The sequence below is a fragment of the Lethenteron reissneri genome, chromosome 17 (genome assembly GCF_015708825.2).
Source record: "Lethenteron reissneri isolate LAM-NWPU_2019-01 chromosome 17, ASM1570882v1, whole genome shotgun sequence".
Classification (NCBI taxonomy): domain Eukaryota; kingdom Metazoa; phylum Chordata; class Hyperoartia; order Petromyzontiformes; family Petromyzontidae; genus Lethenteron; species Lethenteron reissneri.
The window spans coordinates 12,066,477-12,088,166 of record NC_083795.1 but is presented as its reverse complement, the minus strand read 5'-3'; the positions used below and the strand labels follow the sequence as shown (position 1 = coordinate 12,088,166).

The 21,690-nt window shown below is 48.3% G+C and overlaps 2 protein-coding genes across 3 annotated transcripts in view; both read right to left on the bottom strand.

Annotated features, from left to right (window-relative positions):
* LOC133343244 (kinase non-catalytic C-lobe domain-containing protein 1-like) overlaps positions 1-6,975 on the bottom strand; it is a 21,028-nt gene extending 14,053 nt beyond the window's left edge. The window contains exons 1-8 of the mRNA XM_061552679.1: positions 6,945-6,975; positions 6,109-6,253; positions 5,406-5,680; positions 3,553-3,684; positions 2,487-2,950; positions 1,675-1,768; positions 1,367-1,464; positions 625-902 (exon numbers count right to left, since the gene is read on the bottom strand). Of these exons, the coding sequence (XP_061408663.1) occupies positions 625-902; positions 1,367-1,464; positions 1,675-1,768; positions 2,487-2,950; positions 3,553-3,684; positions 5,406-5,680; positions 6,109-6,253; positions 6,945-6,975 (1,517 nt within the window). The remainder of the gene's footprint in view (positions 1-624; positions 903-1,366; positions 1,465-1,674; positions 1,769-2,486; positions 2,951-3,552; positions 3,685-5,405; positions 5,681-6,108; positions 6,254-6,944) is intronic.
* Positions 6,117-21,690, bottom strand: LOC133343219 (kinase non-catalytic C-lobe domain-containing protein 1-like). 2 transcript variants are annotated; one of them, XM_061552656.1, is made up of 10 exons: positions 21,319-21,690; positions 15,343-15,460; positions 14,541-14,612; positions 13,803-13,864; positions 12,844-13,002; positions 12,221-12,304; positions 11,169-11,319; positions 9,092-9,194; positions 6,945-8,015; positions 6,117-6,253 (listed from the first exon to the last, which is right to left on the bottom strand). In XM_061552656.1, exons 1-9 carry the CDS (start codon positions 21,379-21,381, stop codon positions 7,061-7,063), a joined length of 1,767 nt encoding a protein of 588 aa, XP_061408640.1. In that variant the 5' UTR covers positions 21,382-21,690; the 3' UTR covers positions 6,117-6,253; positions 6,945-7,060. The 2 variants fall into 2 exon arrangements, with proteins under 2 accessions (XP_061408640.1, XP_061408641.1); XM_061552657.1 differs by having other exon boundaries at positions 11,169-11,304.

The following is a 21,690-nucleotide window of genomic DNA, read 5'->3' as shown; positions in this document are numbered from 1 at the left end:
CTTTCCAACATGCATCTGTCTTCAAAAGCATTTCGCTAGCAGTACGGAAGCCTACAGATAGCTGTCAGGGCAAAATGATTTTGCTCTGGTTTGTGACTCGGAATGCTGGGCAAGCAACCGTTCAATAATTTGGTTGCTTTTCAATAGGGTAAGTGCCCAATAGCAACGCAATTGTATACTGAAGTCGTGTTCTCACTAGGTACGTTTACGAGTCTTACAGTGCCTCACTGTTAACGAAGGATGGCCCTAATGTGTCAATGCTTTCAACCCAAGTTGAAACTTTTAAAAGAGCATAAAGGCGTCAATCCACCTGCCCCAAATACGAGTTAATCTTTAAATTATTTCACTGGCTGGCAGCTCTGTGTTACCACAGAGGCTACTTAATGGCATATCCCAGCATTTTGAATTTTCAACGCAATCATAAGAAGCCAGAATTACATTAGACGCAGCCGCACAAACCGAGCAGTGGATTTGCGATGCAAGGGTGCAGCGGCAAAACAAACGGACATTTAAGAGCATTTGGATATATATTTTTAAGCTATTCAATTGCTCTTCAAGGTGGCCCGTGAACTGGACATCATAAAGTAAAAAAGGAGGAAGCGGGTGGACGTCACTGGCTCGTACTTGGCATAGAGGTAGGACATGAGTCCGAGGGGGGTGCCTGCATGAACAAAGGCCGTGGACTCCTTTGGGGCACCCTCTTTGGGTGCGGCCGCCTGGAAGAGGAGGCCAAAGGTCGGGGGAGCCACGTCTTTCGCGTCGCCGGCCATCGCGTCTTCCGCCTCCTCCTCCTCCCCCATGTCGGTGGTCACGGAGTCCGGGCTGGGCTGCCCCGCAAATCGGCTTGTCTTGAGCGAGGGCAGGTCGTACAGGTTCAAGCCACATTGCTCAGCCGTCAGCAGCTGCGGGTTAGTGGCACAATGGCGGTGATGACGTAGACAACAATAAATGTTGAACAGCTCTCTGATGTGTATTCAGATTGCACCGCATGTGTTGTTTTGACAGATAAGAAAAGACGTGATTTCGAAAGTTTTCCCTCCACGTGCTGCGAGCGTAGCCAGTAGAGGAAAACGCCGGACGTCATGGCAAACAACACGTGGTACAACCTGAACACACTTCATTGAGTTAAACAGCACAATCCCAAAATGCCTACTCACAAGTTACGAATGCCGAAGTCATGGAATAAATGGAGAGGCATTGGGTGTAATGCTAAGAGCACCTCCGATTAGTACGGTTGGCTACTTATGGTGCGAAAGAAGTTCAACATCCATAAGAGTTCAACTTAAACTGGTCACCGTTTTAAAATATTTTTAGCAATCAAAATCTCTCGGGCCTGGTGCCTGCCACGGGGTCACAAGGTCCACACCTCCAGGTAGGAGCGCACAAAGTGCATCAGTTCCACTTTGCCCTGTGTCTCCTCCATCTGGGACGTGAGCTTGAACAGCAGCCCACGATCGCCACCACCTGTTGGCGGAAATGGGCAACATCATCCGGCTACCCACAATGCAGAGCAGGCGATGTCATCTAGCCACCCGGCAGCAACATTTGACAGCAACGTTGCCTAGAAGGCTGCAGTGCAGGTTACATACAGCCTTGATACCACGTAGGGGTCCTTTCGAGAACACATTCGGATTCATGTCTGTGTCTGGTTTTGCTGCAGTGAGTGAGTCTCACTTTTGCTCTTGACGGATCCCTGCGTGAGCTTGCGGTAGTACGTCTGCGTCTTTTTTAGGTTCTTCTTCTCCAGCATCAACTGCTGCTCCAGCTCCTGCAGGAAGAAGATTTTTTTTGGTTTGCGGCGGTAAACATCCTGGCAGAAATGTACGGAGGTGAAAACAAATGTATGATGGGCACATCATGGCAGCTTTTGTTATCACGTGCACACGATGTGTTGCACATATTAGCTGCGCCTGTCCTGGGTCCCCCCCTAAAGCAACTCAGCCTTTTTAAAAACTAAATAAAGTTTCCCGAATTGCATCGAGATTGTGCAATCGGCATCATATCATGAGACAATGTGTGTATTCGGATTTGTCGCAAAACACCGCAACTCTTCATGTTCGAGATGGTCCACGTAAGTGTATATCACAGAGTTACCTCTGAGATGCCTTCAAGTGACCTCTTTCCCACATAGCAGGGGGCAGCGCTCTGCCACTGAGAGTAATGTCCGTCGCAAGATAGTCAACCCGATATTTTTAATTCTCGGAGCTGGACTTTAGCCAAATTGACTGCAGAACCAAATATGGCACGATGTTGTTTTTGCTGCGCAGTCATTAGTGACCAGTTTGAGACAATCAGCTCACTACACTTGAGAACCCAGATTAATATCGGGCAGCTGCCTAGATGTGAACCCAAGATCTAAGTGATGCCAGCTCAGGGTTTTCTTCATCTTTTTTTTAAATCTTGGAGCCACTTTGCCACCTTGCGATTCAGCCTTAAACGAGTATCAGCCAAAGTGTGGCATACTTGTTGGCATCTGGTGCACGCACCTGCAACCTCTCCTCCAGCCCGGCGCTCTGCCCGTATTTGCGGCCCAACGTCTGTGCATACGTCTTGATTTCCTCATTGAAGTCCGCCTCGCCGCGGAAGGCCAAGGCCCAGCCAAGGCATGTGGGCTGTGGCCCGGACGGACATGGAAGTCCGAGCTGGGGCCACCGCTGCTGGCGCCGTCCCCGCTGCAGCTGCCTCCGTCTCCACCACCGCCGCCACCGCCACCAACGCTGCCACCGCTGCTGCTGTTGTTGTTGGTCATCCGGCTGCCACCGCCACCACCGCCACCAGCACTTCCGCCGCGAGTCTCTCCGCCGGGCCAGCCGAGAGTGACATTGGGACCCAAGGCGCCATCTCCCTCGTTCCCCTCCCACGACTCCCGGCTGTAGAGCTCGGAGAGGGAGGAGTTGGCGCTCTGGCAGCTGATTGGCCGTCGCAGGGCTGGCAGTGCCGCAGGGGTTTCCTGTGAGTGGAAGGTGCAATGGTAAGACAGATGTTGCGTGAGAGCCACCTTTGTCTCAAAGGGTTATCACCTCGTTGCGCAGTTTTCTTTCATTCATTGACACATCAAAAATACAGATCGGCAAAACGGGAAAATATTTTCCTATCCTGCAATTTCTTTCCGACTGCATCGTTTATTTTGAATTCTATAATTACATCCATTATTAATGCTGCAGCGTGTGTTAATTATTAACAAGTAAAGAACATGATTTGCAGGCACAGAACTTTCCTCTCACAATGGAAAATTATCCGATGTTCCTACACAGCACCTCTAGCGGCTGCAGGGTGGACAGGAACGACGATGAGGGTCTCTCCATGACGCCGCGTGGGTCGTGGGGGGTGCTGTGATCGCATTGCACCGTGCAGCATGAGCGCAAAAGTAAATATGAATCAAGGAATTGACACGTCGCGACACTCCCGAGTTCTTTCAAGCAACGCCGCCATTGGCAGCGATGATTGTTACTAGAATTCAGCGTCATTTCCTAAATGCTTTGAGCCACCGGACGCGTGGATCAAACAGAGACTGGGCAGCGGACGTTCACATCGCGACATTTTTGCACGCACCGCTGCCTTCTCCGATGCCGGTGTCCTTCTGACAGACGGATTTCCAGACCTGGATTCCGGCCTGATCGTCGGGCGACCGCTCCGGTGCAGGAACCTCGCTGACGTTGCCGGATGTCACGGCCGGATCCGGGCCTGCATGGGCGGCATTGGGGAAACAAATAAACACGGCTTAGTTGCATCCAACGAGGCTATTACGAGACATAGAGCTGAAATAATCACATATGGGCAGTATGTAAGTTACATTTGATTGAAATTAAACATCTCAATGGAATTTGTACATTTTATCCAAATTATGCGAGACAGTTTTTTTTGTCATTTGTATAAATTGAATGTACTTTGTCCATCACGGAATATTACGAGTAAATGTTAACCAGTATTCGGTCCCATTGCTGTGTACGTTTGCGGTGGCACAAAGCATGAAAAATAAGAATGGGCTTTACCCTTTCTGGCAATAAAACAGGTGTTAAGATTTACACCATTGGAACCTCATTTGCCAGTAAAAAATATGATAATTGGTTTTTTACCCTTCTATCTGACAGCAAGGTATATGCAAGCATGACTCCTTGTAAAAAAGGTGTCAGTTTTGCTGCCAGATAGAAGGGTAAAAAAACAATTATCATATTTTTTTACTGGCAAATGAGGTTCCAATGTTGTAAATGCTTACCCCGAGCTCTCATACTCTGATGGTGTATTGTCTTTGAGTTGTGCGACTTTTGGCGTAATCTGGTCCAACCCATGTGAGACTAGGCTCTAAGGAAAGCTGTCTCAGGTGTGGACCAATCAACTTCAAGGACAGTGCATACATTATCAGAGTTATGTTTTTTGTATGCATTATGACTGCAGATATTGCGGTCTATGCAAACATGACTCCTTGTAAAAAAGGTGTCAATTTTGCTGCCAGATAGAAGGGTAAAAAACCAATTATCAGGTGTTAAGATGTTCAAAAACCAAATAGATACCTTGGACATGCAAACAAACATACTCACCACAAGTACATGTGGTTAATGCAGACTTGATGCCTTTAAAATGTATTTATTTGGTGTTTGAACATCTTAACACCTGTTTTACTGCCAGAAAGGGTTAAATATATTCTTATTTTTCATACTTTGATACACGAGCCCAAAATGTGTACACAAGAAACAACACGATTCATTTGAATGCCGCTTACTGAACAAGGTAAGAATTCATAGTGCCTCGTGTATTTTCCGAGAGGGAGCCTGAACACTCGAATGTATGAACAGTTATTCATAATCCTGTACTTTAGTTGCTGGCAATTGCCGACCTAGGATTTTGGTTATGGCACAGGTAATGAATGACCCATTCTTGTAAAAAAATTACGTCACATTCCACTTTAGAGCAGATGGTACACTTTAAAATAAACAACGTGCAGAAATTACTGAACGAATGTGGAAATTGGACCATCTATGTTAATTTGCTTGCACTAACCACTAGGTTAACCGGTTTCTCGATTAAAGTCTCACATTGTGAGGACAGGAGTAAAAATCACAGCCAGGGTCACATCGGTTAAAAATGATCATTACCATCGTGATTATCATCATCATCGTCTTCTTTATTGTGATCACTATATGTATTATTAACGTCGTCATCATTATCATCACCATCATCACCCTGACCATCACCATCATCAGTATCACTTCAAAGTCAGTCAATTTATGAATTTGAGATTAACTTAGTGCTACATCAGAAGAGGGCTGGCCACACTATGACATAGGACATAGCCTTGTCATTTTGTGAATAATGTGCAGGTTACAAATCGTTTTGATGATTGTTATTACTACACACACACTGGAAATCCTTCCCTCCCTATCCCCACCACCACCGCATACACTCGCCTGTGCACTGCACTCTCCCGGCAACCTTTGACCCCGAGCCCCGGGAGTCTCCCGAGCCAGGGGTGGCGCTCTTTCCGGCGCTGCGCGGCGTGCCGTGCTGCCGGAACGTGCTCTCCGACCAGGTCCGCGAGCGCAAGCTCCGGAGGCCAGGCTCCATGTCGGTCGCCCCGCGATTGCCCCGGCCCGCGTTGCTCGTCACCGGCTCGGGGCCCGTGCAGTCGATGCGCCGCTCGACGCCTGCTTGGGACGGCGGCGGTGGCTTCTGAAAGGACGGCCTGCTTTAATGGGAAACGCGCAATCCCACCCCCCGCAACAAGTTAGGAAGAATCACGCGCAAGCGTGAATTATGTAACGCTTTGCAAAATTGTAACTGCTTGTTGTGTTTAGTTGTTGCCCTTCCCCCGCACCTACAGTGCTAAAGAAGTTAAAGATGCATATAATTCGATTTGTCTTCGAAAGCATTTAATATACAATTGTGTTTGTACATGTTTGAAAATCGTCCACTTTGCTCTGGTTTGTGTCTACAGGTTATGGGCAACCCTTCGGGCCAATTTCTAGGAATGTAAATAAAGGTAAATCTTGAATAGCAATACAATAAATCTGAATCTTCACAAGTTCACTGAAATGTAGGATCGGAGGGAAGGAGCAGTGTGATTCGTGAGACACAAACAGTGTTCCACATCGTGACTTCGGGGAGGTTGACCTCTGTATCTTGAGAGGCGGCATGGTGTCGCGGGAGTGCAGCTTGCGGAGGAGCCCGTCGTCCCAGTACAGGTCCGGGTAGCGCTCCTTTACCAGGTAGCTGAAAGCCTTGAAGTTGAGCACACGCAGGGCTCGGATAAACTCAGCTGTGAAGTGGAGCCAGATGTGGTGAAAGGGGCGGTGGGGGGGAGGGAGGGAGTCAAATCGATGCAACAAAATAATTAACTTGCACTCAATGTCCTGATAATGCACACACAAATCACCCAGAATGCATCACGATCCTGTAAGGCCTCGCAAGATAAGCAAAGTTTGAGACTGGATAGTGCTTGGATGGTTGACGATCGTGCATTAAACAGGTGCAATAGGCAATCGCAATTTGCATTATCATTGTATTCTTTTTACACTTTTCTGTAATTCCAGTACGAATAAAGGTTAATTAGAAGTTATTCAGAAACAGTTCACTCAACATAAGCGTGCCATAAGTCTTTTAATCATTGCAACTTTATAATCTGTAATGGTTATAATGCACACTGTCAGTGGGACAATGAATAATCACATAATAAAATGAAACCGAAAGGGATGACATCAGAACCGCCATGCCATCAAATACTTATTAATGCAGAGCATTAATTTAATGCATGATAGCTAGCTAATGACTGTGTTTGCATTTCATAAATATTCTCAACAATTAAGACACGATCGTCATGATATTTAGCAAAATGGACGATTTGATTATTGCTGATCTTATATCGTATGATATATCGTAGAATCGCCATATCGTGGTCACCCTAACCACCACTACTGCTGGAGCACCGGTTAATTCATGGATTTGCTCACCCATCTCCATCTCCACGGCACCGTTTTCCATGTAGCCCTCAAAGGCAAACTCCTCGCGCAGCAGCCTCAGGATGCGCTGCTGCTGGGGGCTGATGGGACGCGGTGAATGGGGACCCTCAGGCCGCCCCCGTGCGGCCATTCTGGCCCTGATGTCCAGGCGACGATGGCCCCACCTCAGGGCTGGATGGCGTCCGGCGTCTCCCCGCAGCCGGCACGGGCGCCCGGCTGCCCCACTGCGCCTCGGGGCTGTAGCCGGAACCCTGCGTACCGCTCCCCTCGTAACTTCCCGGGTGTCCCTGCGCCTGAGCCGCCCACATCTCCGCCCGGCGGAACTCCAGGTCCGGGCTGAGTGAGCAGGCCCGACCGCCGAAGCTACCGTTTCCCCTAGCCCTGCCGCCCACCGCCGTCCGCCCGGCGGCCGCCGTTCCTCGGCCCTGCACCGGAGTGCTCGTGGTCCACTGCTCGGGGCGGCCCCGTGGCCTGGCGACAGGCATCGCCGGCTGGCGAAGCGGCCCACTTTGCGAGCTCCAGTTCGTGGCACGTCCAGGTGACAAGGGGCTGCCGCAGTCCGGCGAGGCGGGGTGGTCCGGCCCCCGACCGTCCCCGTTGGAGTTGGGCCAGTTGCCACGAGCGAGCGCCGCGGCCCACGCACCGTACTGCGCCGCGGGAGCGTAACTCCCGGCGGCCGACATCATCACGAGCGGCGAGCTGCTCACGACGGGCCCAGGCGCGGGAGCGGCGGCCCCGGCGGGGTCCTGCGGGGAGGAGACGGGGACGAGGAGGTAGTTCCCCGACGACTCGTCCAGGACGAGGGAGAAGCATTGCTGCGGGGCCGGTGAGGCCGCGGGTTGGCACGGATTGTGGTTCTCCGACTGCCTCCGGCTCGGCTGCGGTTGACCGGCGGCGGCGGTGTCGGCGGTGGTGTCCGACGGCAGGCGAGCGGTCGTGTGGTCGGCGTCGACGCCGCTTTGCCGCGACACCCTACGGTGCCCCGTCTCGGTCCACGTTTGCTGCCGGAGAACGCGGCGCCTGGGCATCTGCTGTGCGCCGTCGTCGACGCTCATGCTCCTTCTGCAAAAAAAAATAAACGAGTCTATAGACACTCTACATATTCACTCAAAAATGCCTCACAAATGCAATGTAGTGCCCTCTGCCCCCCCCTGCCTCCCAAGACTCCATTTGACATGTTACCCAGATGTTTCATCATTTACCAATAAGACTCCCAACCCGTGGTCTCCCGAGGTAAGTGGCAATGCCATTAGAGGATTTGAATTTTTTTTAGATGTTTTTAACCTATAAGATAAGCATGGTGAAAATGTTCATAGCTGTTTTTTTTAACAGGTAAAACCTCATATGATTTGTAGATAGCGCATCATCAACACCATACATGCGTGGTTACTTCTGGTCAGAATGAGACTTTAAATGAGATCTTACCGAACGATTAAGATTACTCAGGTGATGTGGATGAACAGCATAATATCTTATAATGTAAACACACAAACACACATGCAGTATGCTAAAATTGCAAGAGAATCTCGCAATACAGGACCGACTTTGTGTCATTATGATGAAAGTATGACTGAGTGTAGGTGCTCCTGCCAATTTCTGCTGCCAATTATTGTCACACATGGCAGAGGCAATAAACAGAAACAAACGTAACAATAATCAGATAGCAATTTTTCCACAGATAGGAACTTAAGCATCACCACAAACATAGTCTTTCATAGCGTGTTAAACAATTGCACGAGTTTCGATTTAAAGCTTTCGTGACTGCAGGGATTCATCTTCTTGGTTCTTTCGGTAAAGTCACGTAGAAGGGAAGTAATAAAATAATAAAAATAAAACATAATAAAATAATTCTCACGACGTTTCGGCCATAACGCAAGCAGCCGTCATCAGTTGAAAACCAAGCATGGTGCTGTTTCATTCAGACGCTGTCGCCTCGACAGATCTGGTTTTCACCTGATGACGGCTGCTTGCGTTGTGGCCGAAACGTCGTGAGAATTATTTTATTATGTTTTATTTTTATTATTTTATTATTTTCCTTCTACGTGACTTTACCGAAAGAACCAAGAAGATGAATCCCTGCAGTCACGAAAGCTTAAATCGAAATTTATATATATCTTTTCAACAAATTCTTTACTCACTCAGGATTGTGGTTTGCACCACCGGCATGCTGCGGAGGGGTCTTGGTGGGAACGGGTCCGCGGACGGCCTCGAACTTTCCCGTCGAGGAGACGGGCACGAAGCCTGTAGCGGTGGGGACGGTCGGTGTGCATTAGTGGGGTAAGCTGTAGTGGTGGGGACGGTCGGTGTGCATTAGTGGGGTAAGCTGTAGTGGTGGGGACGGTAGGTGGGCATTAGTGGGGCAAGCTGTAGTGGTGGGGACGGTCGGTGTGCATTAGTGGGGTAAGCTATAGTGGTGGGGACGGTAGGTGGGCATTAGTGGGGCAAGCTGTAGTGGTGGGGACGGTAGGTGGGCATTAGTGGGGTAAGCTGTAGTGGTGGGGACGGTAGGTGGGCATTAGTGGGGCAAGCTGTAGTGGTGGGGACGGTAGGTGGGCATTAGTGGGGTAAGCTGTAGTGGTGGGGACGGTAGGTGTGCATTAGTGGGGCAAGCCATGGGCGTGTCGCGACGCGCCCCAGAACCCAATTGCGCAGACCGTGAGGCCGTAGTGTTGTTATAAAAAAACGAAAGCAGTTAGAGAATAATCAAAAAAAATTTTCCCCTCCCCAACCAAGCACTGACAACTCAGTGTGACCGGCCGTAACGTGTAATGTTTGTACCGTACCGAGACATTGCACAAATCGGGAGATACATCGCATAGGTTGAAAATTAAAGGTGGCAAGTTCCTCTCAGATCTGTTTGACTCATGCAGTCCAGGGTTAAGTCATGGTTGAGCACTAAACACTAAAAAAACCTACAACTTTACCATAATTCATTCGTAACCCTCCTAGAATAAAGCCCGAAACTCATGTTCAATTAAATAAATAACATAATTAAAGTTTATGCTATATTACAACTACCACTACTCAGATTTGTCTTATGAAGGGGAAATAAATATTATAAATGTAGTTGTATGATTTTAATGCCACGCTGTGACTAATGCAGTTTACCCTGACAAGCATTGGTGTGACGGCATATCGATACATATCGAATGTTAAACTCACAATTCACGTATCGAATCGATTATGTAAGAACTGATGATTTTGTATTCGTATATATGATGTATAAAATGGCTTCCCATGACATCTGTAACCACTGGAGACAATGCCATTCACCACAATATAAACAAATTCTTGAATCATATCATAAACCCTGAACGGAAACAATTTATCGATTTTCCTGCGGCACGGACGGATTTAGTGGGGGGAGGCAAGGGACATCTGGCTGTTTAGGCTTATAATAGTTATAATAGTTATAATATGAACGTTATAAGCAATGCTACCTTTATTACTTGCTGTTTCATGAGGTTGATCTATTCTTCAATTGTTCCCATCTGACATATATTAACCCCTCCCATCTCAGCCTTGTGCTAAACTAGTGAGAGAGTTCAACATGAAGGTAAGGTAGGAATTTTGTGTGTCTTTTTCCTTGTATGTGGGGAGCAGTAGTGTAGCAGTTAGCGCTGTGCTACGAAGCCAATGACCCAAATTCGATTCCCGTTCAAGGCAAACAGCAGTGACAAATATTTGAACCGGTACTGGCCCTCCTCCCCCAGGTCGACTCAGCCTCAAATGAGTACCTGGCACGGTGTGTAAACATCGCCACTAGGAAGTTGGGTGTGGTGCTAGCCACCCAGCCACCCACCCCCGTGTGTACCGTGCTGGTCTCCATAGGTACTCGCTAAGGCTATACGAGGGAGCTTTATCTGTATGTGTAGGGTGACAGGGCGGAGGAGGAGAGGGGGAGGGGGTCTTTCATGGTCAGGTGTCCCTGGGGGTAAAATTCCCTCTTACACCCCAGAAATGTCTAGTTCATGGGGGAATTATTTCAGCTGAACTTCTACAGGCAAGCTTATCGGGACAAATCGTGTTCATGCAAATTTTTTACTGACAGTGTAAATTTAGCTCAAATAAAGCACCACGAGGTCTGCTCAGCCACACTGAACTCATTCACTCCTCCGGGCTGATGCCGGCTAGATATTTGTCCACCCACCCGTGTGCCCATGAGTCATGGCACTGAACACCTGCGTGGGACCGAGTCTGTAAGCATTCCAGTACCTGAGCGGCCCGGGTTCCCCGAATGCTCATTGGTTGAATGAGAGAAGCAGGCCGGCGCTGGACGGGAGGCGCGGGCCGGGCAGGGGGGAGGGCTCTTGGGCTTTGTTCTGGCTCCTTGCTGTCCCGAGCACTGCTCCTGCATTTGCAGAATGTACAGGAAGCAGAATGGAGAGAGAAGAGCAAGGGACAAGTGGCACCGAGACCAGGAGAATGAAGGGGAGTCGCCTCCAAGAGGAATTTTGGAGTCGGCGCTGCTCGGTTGAAGCAAATGCTCTTCGGCTCATGAACAATGGACACACGCATTGTAGCAGTATAACACAGGCATGCGATGCATACATACATCGCATAAAAAATTATACACGTGGTCGCCAGGGCACTGGTGCAAAATCCAGACTACTTAAACAGCTCGTTGAACTCTATCAAACCTGCGTGCGAGGACGATCGTTTCAGGCTACGTTATCCAAATTCACGAAGCTCTTCACATGCCTCGCAAACAGCACAAGCGAGGGGTGCCACGTCACGCAACACTAAACGCGCGTGTTCCCCCCTCTGCTTGTTGTGAACCGATTACAAAAGTGTCATCTCCAATCGCTCGCGCGCGCAGGCAGGGCAACGCGGCTCCTTGTTGCGACACTCGCAGGGAGGGCGAGCTGCACAGTTCCCGTTGCGGAATGCCGCACACCTGCGCAGACACGCCACGGCACACCACGGCCGGCGTGGGCGTGGGCTTCACAGTGGAGTGCACAGGTGGGTGCGGCGCGAATTATACTTCGCGGAGATGACTCTGTGGGCAGTCAACTTCCTGATTAATCATAAGCTACCCAACGTGGACACACACCCCGAGGCATATCCGTCACTCTTTAAAAGACCGGCGGCAAAGATGATTACGCAACAGATGGGATTCATTTTCCACGGTGCAAGTGTAGAGATGCACATTGTACTCGTAAAAAATAAGGTGAACAGGAAGTTAAGCCACAACACCACCCCATTTCCGAAGAATAACCTGAACTCCTTGAGTCTCTTCCATCAGCCAAATGAATACGGTGTCTCACCTGTCCATGCATAGCCTCCATGCGCAACATCATGCAGATCTCTTGGGTGAGGATCCCTGTCTGGCTCTGGTACTCGTTACAGTCCTGGTCGACGGTAAACAGAGACCGGCAACCTTGTCAGCCAAGAGCCTTGGAGCGAAACGCACAGCCTCATCCACCAGCTTATAACACCCGAAGACTGTAAAAGAGGGAGGGCATCCCAAGATATAGTCCTGGCTTAGAGCCAAAGATGACCTTCTTTGAACTTCTTGGCCAACGGTGCTGATCGGAGGTGCGGGGGAAGGAGCAGCAGGGCACATGACATCATTGTTATGGCTGATTACAGCTCAAAAGAGCACAATTTGAATGGCCAACAGCACAGCACATCCCAGCCCAGCGCAATGTAGAAATGAACACCACGGCCAGTTCTGTGGCGTAGCGTTGTTGGCAATGGGCGTGCTGCAAGGAATTAAATGGGGGTCCCACGTACAATTTCCCTGCTTTTGATCTTCCAGCGCCTGAGTCCTACCGTCCCAACGAGCCCCGTTACAGCTTGCACCGAATGCAAAACAACTTGAACAGCTACAAAATCGAACGCAGCGCGCTGCCGCTTGCCCCGTCCGTGGCAACGTGCCGGCGGGCACCTTCAGAACGGTGCTGATGGAGAGGCGCTTCTCGGCGTCGGGTTCGGTCATGCGCGCCAGCAGCTGCTGGAAGTGCTCCGTGAGCTGGGGGCCCTGGCTGCTCGGGAGGCAGAGCGTGGCCGCGGCCAGCACCGTCTGGGCCACGCCGAAAATACACGACTGTTGGAGGTAAAAAGGAGGCGTCGATCACGTGGGTGCAGCGAAAACAAAGGGTTAGTCTTCTTGGTTCTTTCGGTAAAGTCACGTAGAAGGGAAATAATAAAATAATAATAAAATAATAATAAAATAATTCTCACGACGTTGCGGCCACAACGCAAGCAGCCGTGAATGTTCATTCAGACGCTGTCTTTCCGACAGACCTGTTCTTCACCTGAGGACGGCTGCTTGCGTTGTGGCCGAAACGTCGTGAGAATTATTTAGTTATGTTTTATTATTATTATTTTATTATTTCCCTTCTACGTGACTTGACCGAAAGAACCAAGAAGATGAATTCCTGCAGTCACGAAAGCTTTAAATCGAAATTTAAAGGGTTAGTAAGCCATCAGAATAAATAATATCCACGGGGTAAGAGTCAAGACTTCCATGAGGTTTGTTGCGATTGAGAAAAAAGCGGCTGGCGGTCAAGACTAACGTCGGTGCACTTGCCCGCCAAGCAACGTGCCCGAGAGGACGTCCACGGTGGAGAACGAGCAATGAAATCAGCACCTGTGCAGGTGCTCGATGGATTGCTACATCACAAGACAGTGAGGCATGACGATGGCTTGGGGGAGGCCATCACCTCGCAGCGGATTGCTCACGGTTGAGGACGATGATGGTTAAGATAAGTCCTTAGTTACAGGAGATTGCTTCCAATTTGACGAAATAATATATGTTTTATATCACGTGTAGCTAATCGAGGATTTGGCTTTTGGTTTGCGGTAGGTGCCAGCGGAGGGAGGAGCGATGTACACAAACGTTACCTTTTCTGAGATGATTCCCTGCTTTTCAAGCTCTGGGGCCAGAAAAAATTCATCCAGGTCGTCTGAGAAGGGGCAGAGGTATCCATTATGTTGCGAGTAGAGTACCATGTCGCATATCTCATTTGCTGGGGACTGAGGTACAGCACCAACAGTCCATGTAAGATATTCGTATTAGTGTACATATGCACGTGTTGGTGCTTGTGTAAAAGTGTATATGCCTGTGTGGCTAAGGCATTGTGATGTGCGTTCGATTCACAGCCAAAATGAGTGGCGATATATGAAGCGGTGCTGGGCTTCCCCAAGGTTGTGTAATACAGTGACGGCCTTCAGAGGTGTTCATTAACAGCAATTACAAATACCATCTCTGCATTTGTATGTGTTTGTGGATGTCGGTGTCACTTTCTGAGTAGTGGAAGTGTAGCGATTAGCGCGCCGCGCTACGAACCCGGCGACTCGAGTTTGAGTCCCGCTCGCTGCCAACACCAGTGACGATAATCTGAACTGGTTCTGGGCCTCCCCTAGGTCGACTAAGCCTCAAATGAATACCTGGTGCGGTGTGTAAACATCGCCACTGGGGATACAAAGCCTGCCGGGCGTGGTGTTGGCCACCCAACCCCTCGTGTGCGGTGCCGGCCTTCAATAGGTGCTCACAAACAGCACTTGCCCCAACAGTCTGTTAAGGCTATAAGGGGGATCTTTGTCTTTGGGTGTAGCGTTGTGGCTGTTCTGGGCCCTCACCTTGTGGACTCACGGGCATGAATCTGACGATCCCAGAAGGGACTATGGTGACCGTGTCAAGCGACACGTAAACTGCGGCAGAACGGGGCACACGCGCGCTCTGCGTCAGGGCCGCCGACACGCGTTTTATGACTTCAAATGTTATCAAAAACAAAAAACGACATCAATAACAACACGACGCAAATAATTGGTTCTCTGTTTACTTTTAAGGTATAGACTCACGGGATTTTATAAATGATGTTTAACACATTCCTGATGCTTAGAGTTCTCATATGCAGGTAGTTTGAACACGCTTCAGAGACGTAACCATTGCAGGGTAAATGTGTGATGGAAGGCAGGATTGGCAATGAAGACTAAACACATTACGCAATAAAATCAGCAGACTAATTTATTTCGGTTTTGCTCAAATAAAATAAAAATCTGCAAAGAAAGTGCGCAAAGAATAATGGAGATGTGCATGCTCGGGATGTAATTGACATGCAGAAAGCAGAACACATGGATGCAGGTTAAAGACATAATTTCAGCTGTTATGAAAAGTGGGCTTGGGCAGGAGGGTGATGATCATCGCCGGTGATCAAGACTAATGAGTGACAGCCAAGGGAGGGAACGCGCCGGAGAGGACATCCGTCGCGAAGATAGAGTGATGAAATCAGCTCCTGTGCAGGTGCTAGGTGGATTATTAAATTGCAGGACTGTGAAGAATTTCGAAGGCTTGGGGAGGCCTTCATTCAGCAGTGGATTGATCCTGGCAGATGAGGACGATGACAACGACGATGAATAACTCTCACGGGCCAGTCCTCACCTGGTCTCTGCTCCCGGTTCTTGAGAGCCATGACACACTCCCGCAGCACGGCCCACAGCGAAGGCTCTCCGATGTGGTGGGTCAGACCCCAGAGGATCTCACGCAGGGTCATTATCGTCTGAGCGGGGAGGGCAAAGCACAACACCGTCTCAATCGCCGGCGAGGCTCGTCCATAACGGATTACTCTTTACCATGCGGGGCAGCAGCGATGGGTCGTACACTGATCAGCAAACTTCCCATTCGCACAGCTTGATGAAGTCTACGTGTAAATATACACCGCGTTGTCAATCCAATACTGGATGAGGGCATCCCCACTCCGTGTGAAATGTTATTTGACCATAGCTGACCACAATGGCCAGCGTGGGTGAAGATGGGGAGCTTAAACAGCTCGCTCTGCGTGGTTGTCGCTCATCCAAGCACTATCAAGGTAGAATTCTGCTTAGATTCCGAGATCTGATGAGATCGGGCACATTCTGGTTGATTTGGTCACAGGCCTTATGGGCATATAAGTGAAAATTGTTGGAAAGTTGGCGTAGTCTGAAAAAAGCAACATTTTATCATACAATTTTGTCTCACAGTTGACATAAGCTCAAATGTCCACACACGTACACATTAATGTCGATGCCTGTCCACTGCACACATCGTGGCTCTCAGATCCCTCCAGGGATCTTTACGAAGACGGTCACCGCATCGCGCGCTTTTAGATGCGCTTCTGCGACCGTCTGGAACGTTCTTCCTTCCGATATTAGGTAAGTCACTGGAGCTTTACACCTTTAAATATAAATTGAAAACTCATTTCTTTAGAACTGCTTTTTGTGTTTAGTTTCTTGTCCTTCCGCCGGACCTCCGATTAGCACGGTTAGCTACGTACAGTGTGAAAGAAGTTCAACATAAATACATACATACAGAACTGACACATGAAGGGTCTGGGTTAACCACTTAGGGTCCCGACCGCAACTGCCAGCATACCTGGCAGCCACAGGTGGGGGCTATTTAATACTTAAGGACACATTTATGTGGATGAGTCATTGGCCACCCATTGTGTATGAGCCGTACATCATGGGAGCATCGATTAAAGCTACAATGATAATCATCTGCGGGTTGGGGAAGTGGGTGGTGACACCGATGGCCATCAACTTCACTGCTATCATCAGCGGATGAACGACTGGCCGAATACTCACACAGATATATCTGACACAGCACGCAAACATGCAAGGCCAGATTTCAGCGGGTGGCATATAGGACAATTGTCCCCTCTTGAGTCCAAAACTCCAGCGGGGCCCACCAAAAACATTATAGTCAACTCTTGAACAATGCATTACAATACTGTACATTAAATTCTTTCAAGCAAAACTTAGTGTCGTTTCAGAATACATTTCTCAACTTGCAACCCAACCCAGAAAACCGCACTTGAAATACATTTTACAAAACGTATTTGGAAGAGTAGGACTGTGTATTCATAGTGTAAGCGGAGAGGGGGGGGGGGAGGTGAGGTGGGGTGGGGTGGTGATCTTTTCTGCTTTGGTGTCCCAGGAGAAAGATTGCTAAATCTGGCCTTGTACACATGTAAGTGCATTTCAAGTATGCAAGTGGGACACTGGATGAATGATACTAATGGTGATATCGGTTCTGGTGACAGGCCATGGTGTTGTGAGTGTGCAGGCCAGCACACATTTCTGTGTCCATGCTCGCACTCAAAACGCTCGCATAGGTTGCAGCAAAAACAACGCTACCGCTGCCGACATAAATTATGGAGAGGTCTCAATTGTATGCGTGTGCATATGGTCTTTACGGCATATTTAAATAACATCAGTGACATTGCACTGATGGTTTTTAACTGGCAAACATTGAAAGAAATTATTACAAATATCCTCAAGATAGCAAACTATGCTGATAAGCCTCCTTAGTCTCTTGCAGAAGGCTCAATATGTGATGCAATAACCTTGCAATTACCACAGTTCACCGTGTTGGTCAATGCGGGTTGGTGAACGGAGTGCAGGAAATTCAATTCAAGTTGCTGAGTTTATAGTGCAGTGCGATGACCAAAATTATACTAATTTTAATTTATAGCACACCACAGATTATTTGCTCACTCTCAAAAAGAGAGAACAACTCCGAGATACGAGGAACCACAGACAAGCGGGAGGCAGCCATGTGGTGCGCTGGTGCCAAATGCCCAAGTTCTGCGGTCCTCTTTATATGAGATCTTTTCAGCTGGTAAATTAGTGTTTTCATATTCTTAGGTTTTTTCGGTAAAGTCACGTAGGTAAAACATCAAAATTAATGAAAATAAAATAAAAAAAATTAGCTGCAGCTAATCCGGCTGTGACGGTCCCACCTGATGACGGAGACTTGTGTTGCCTCCGAAACGTCGTGATTTTTATTTTATTTTCATTAATTTTGATGTTTTACCTACGTGACTTTACCGAAAAAACCTAAGAATATGAATCCTTGCAGTCACGAAAGCTTCAAATCTAGAATTAGTGTTTTCATGTCGGAGAAAACCAAAACACCCAGAAAAACCCATATATGGGAGTGGGCAACACTATCTTATACAGATGGAGCATATGGACCCCACATTTAACAACATTTGTGTGATCCACCATCCCTCGACCTCCACCGTGCTGGATTATAGGCATGTGCCACAACTGACCACTACTGACTACCCATTGTGCAGTGCATGAAAACGAAACATTTCCTGAGAGCAAGCCATTGTTGAAGATTTCGCAACCCCTATGTATTATCCATTTATGCCAAAATGGAGCCAGTTGCCTTGTCAGGCTGCACCTAAGCAATGAATAAATCACCAAGAACGCGCCCGGTCTTGTCAGACCTAGGAAGCCCAACAAAGTTGGGTCTGGCAATAAAACTTGGATGGGATAATATATGGAAATAACAAGCATGACAGACTTGGACTGTGAGGTGGTCATTGGATATATCTGTACGGAGCTTTAAGTATTTTCCTTGTACGTGGGCTTCTCCTCTGTCTTCTTGCACATGCCACTTTTCAAGGAAAATGGCTAGCTATACTATTCACTATTTTTTATTTTACCAGGTAAGGCCCACTGAGCTGTATAGCTCTTCTTCAGAAGAGACCTAGCCACAAATGATAGCTCAGCGAATCGGTTTATCACGTGGAAATGTATAGCAGCCAAATACTGCAAACGTATGTTGATTCTAAATATGGAGGGAGACACGCAAACTCCAAATATACAAGTTGGGATCATGTCCACGACCTCCTTCATCGCAGGCGATGTAGTTGACATCTCGCCATCTCTCTATTGAAGACCCACCTGAAAACGAGTCTTGAGACTCAATGCGGCTTTGCCGCATGGAGGAACATGAATTTTCGTGAACCCGATCGTGAAGCTTTCATTGGTGCCAAACCAGGTGGCATCTGCCACCGTGTTACCATCTCGCCATCTCTCTATTGAAGACCCACTTGAAAACGAGTCTTGAGACTCAATGCGGCTTTGCAGCATAGAGGAACATGAATTGTCGTGAACCCGATCGTGAAGCTTTCATTGGTGCCAAACCAGGTGGCATCGGCCACCGTGTTACCATCTCGCTATTTCTCTATTGAAGACCCACCTGAAAACGAGTCTTGAGACTCAATGCGGCTTTGCAGCATAGAGGAACATGAATTGTCGTGAACCCGATCGTGAAGCTTTCATTGGTGCCAAACCAGGTGGCATCGGCCACCGTGTTACCATCTCGCTATTTCTCTATTGAAGACCCACCTGAAAACGAGTCTTGAGACTCAATGCGGCTTTGCAGCATAGAGGAACATGAATTGTCGTGAACCCGATCGTGAAGCTTTCATTGGTGCCAAACCAGGTGGCATCTGCCACCGTGTTACCATCTCGCCATCTCTCTATTGAAGACCCACCTGAAAACGAGTCTTGAGACTCAATGCGGCTTTGCCACATAGAGGAACATGAATTGTCGTGAACCCGATCGTGAAGCTTTCATTGGTGCCAAACCAGGTGGCATCTGCCACCGTGTTACCACCCGCCTGAGCTGCGGCCGGCAACTACAAACACGCTCAGCGCTTCACAGCTCGGGGCAGCCCTGCCTGGGACTGTCATTCAAAAGCAACAACAATAACTTGCAGCTCACAAAGAAAACAATTATAAAATATACATCTACTTTGTGTCCCTCCTTCAAAGCAATAAAGGAAATGTCACTGTACACTTAAGTATTTAACAAGTTGATGCAGCAATGCACATACAGCTAGGGCTACCTGTGCTTTTTTTGTAACCACACCTCACACTCTACTCTCCTTTCGTCCTAGATAAGGCAGCTGGGCGATTCGAATACATTTCTGGCCGGTCAAGTCGTAGTGCATTTCAACATCGTATGAATAGCGACAAGGACAAAAATCAAACGGTGCGAGGTGCCTGCGTTACAACTCACACAGCACGCGTGCAAAATAAAGGCACGGATCAGTTTCGCTGCGGGCGTTTGCGCCACAAGCTAAACTCCGGCAATGGGGTTTTCTGGAACCACAAAATGCTTCTTCTACGCTGTTTCCCTCCAGGTCCCGCGAGCGTGGGTCTGGACAAAAGTGACATTTCCAGTTCTTTATTGTTGTTGCAGTGGCGCGCTGCCTGCCCCGTGCAGGTGGTGAACGCGGCCTCAAGTGTGCCCCGAGACTCACGGGTACAGTAAACTCTGCAGCACTAAAACCCGTCAACTCCCCGCCGCTTCTGCTGCCAACACTCTCATTATAGAGGGGCTTTTAACGTTACACTACAAGAGACTCGCAAACCCTTAAACCCACGCCGATCTCACTCATCCCGTCTACCATCTTTGATAATGGGAGTGTCTCTAATTTGAATATGGTGGCTTTACCGAAAGAACCCAATAGTACAGAGAGAAAGGTTCAACTTCCACTTGACCGATGCAACGTATCTCGAGAATCGCAACGAAAATAACAAGAAGAGACATTTTTGTTCGAGAGAATTCGATAAAAAAATAAAAATTTAACCCCCCCCCCCCCATAAACATTTCAAGAGCCGAAATGCACGTGGTGAACTTCGCGAAGCAGTCCTTCTTAAAGAGCCGCATCCGGCCCCGGAGCCGCGAATTGCCGAACCCTGTGGCTCTAGATGAAGGCCGTCTCACAAAGCCGTCAGCATCTCTCACGCTCCTGAGATGTAACAAAGCCACTCTTAGGTACCTGCACACGAGCTGACTTCATCGGCGTAATTTCGCGGTGAACGTCGATGATGTCATGGTACTTAATTAAAAAAAAATCATGATAGGAACTTCCTAATAATAAAAAAGCAGTGCTTAAAAGTGGTAAAAAAAAGCAACAGAAAAGACGTACAAAAAGCGAGTGGTCGTGTTGATTTTTTTTATATTTTCAACCACGACGAGGTCCTAAGGTATGGTAAGATTTAAGGCCTGGCTTTCTGCAGTGTAACAACTTGTTTAAGCTACCCCCATTTCTATAAAGGTATTTAATCCACTTGGATTTGCAATTTAAATAAAAGCTGCATAGGCTTAGCAAATACATTGCTACAGTTGGCTGGCTTACAGTTCGTCAGAAAACTATGCTACAGTGCAATAGCTATGTCAAGTGAAGGCAAGGTGGGAGGGTTGCAAAAGTTCACCCACACACATAACCGCGCAGTTTAAACAAATAAATGTACCACACGACAAAAGCAGATTCTTGTAAACGACACAATTGAATGAAGAGCCCCTGCTTAGTCTGCTCGTTCGCCACTGAACCAGCTTGCACAGAGGGGACAGTTCAATTCCTATAGCCCACCAAGTAATTTCTACAATGAACCAAGAAAGTGGACATACAGATCTATGAGATAAACTCGAACATTTTCCTTTCAAATGTGTTAAAATCACTACCTATCCTATTGTAAGTAAAGCCTCCCAGGTGTTCTTTGCAAGATGTAATGTATCTCAAAAGGTGCCTCAAACGGGCTAAGTAAAGAACATGAATCAACAAACGCTTACGTTCTGCCGGCGAGCCAGTGGCGGTCTGGTCCGACCCAGACCACCATTCGTGATGGGCAGCATGACGAAGAGTTCACCGGGGAAGATCGGCAGCCTTCAGCAGGATGGCCCCGTGTACCCAAACTACCCCACCGGCGTCTCCCTGCAGCACAGCTGTTGCACGCAATAAGATCAACAGTAAATGGATTATTTTCAAACGAACAACAAAAATACTAATTCTTCAAAGCCGGACTCAAGCTTTACGCAGGTCGTAAGATGCAGCCATGGTGAACGGATGGGGGGGGGTTTAGGCAGCGATGGGAAGATGAGCGAGCGAGCGAGTGTGCGCCGTGTCATGTGTTCCAGGACGTGTCCGCGTGGACTCCGGGAGCC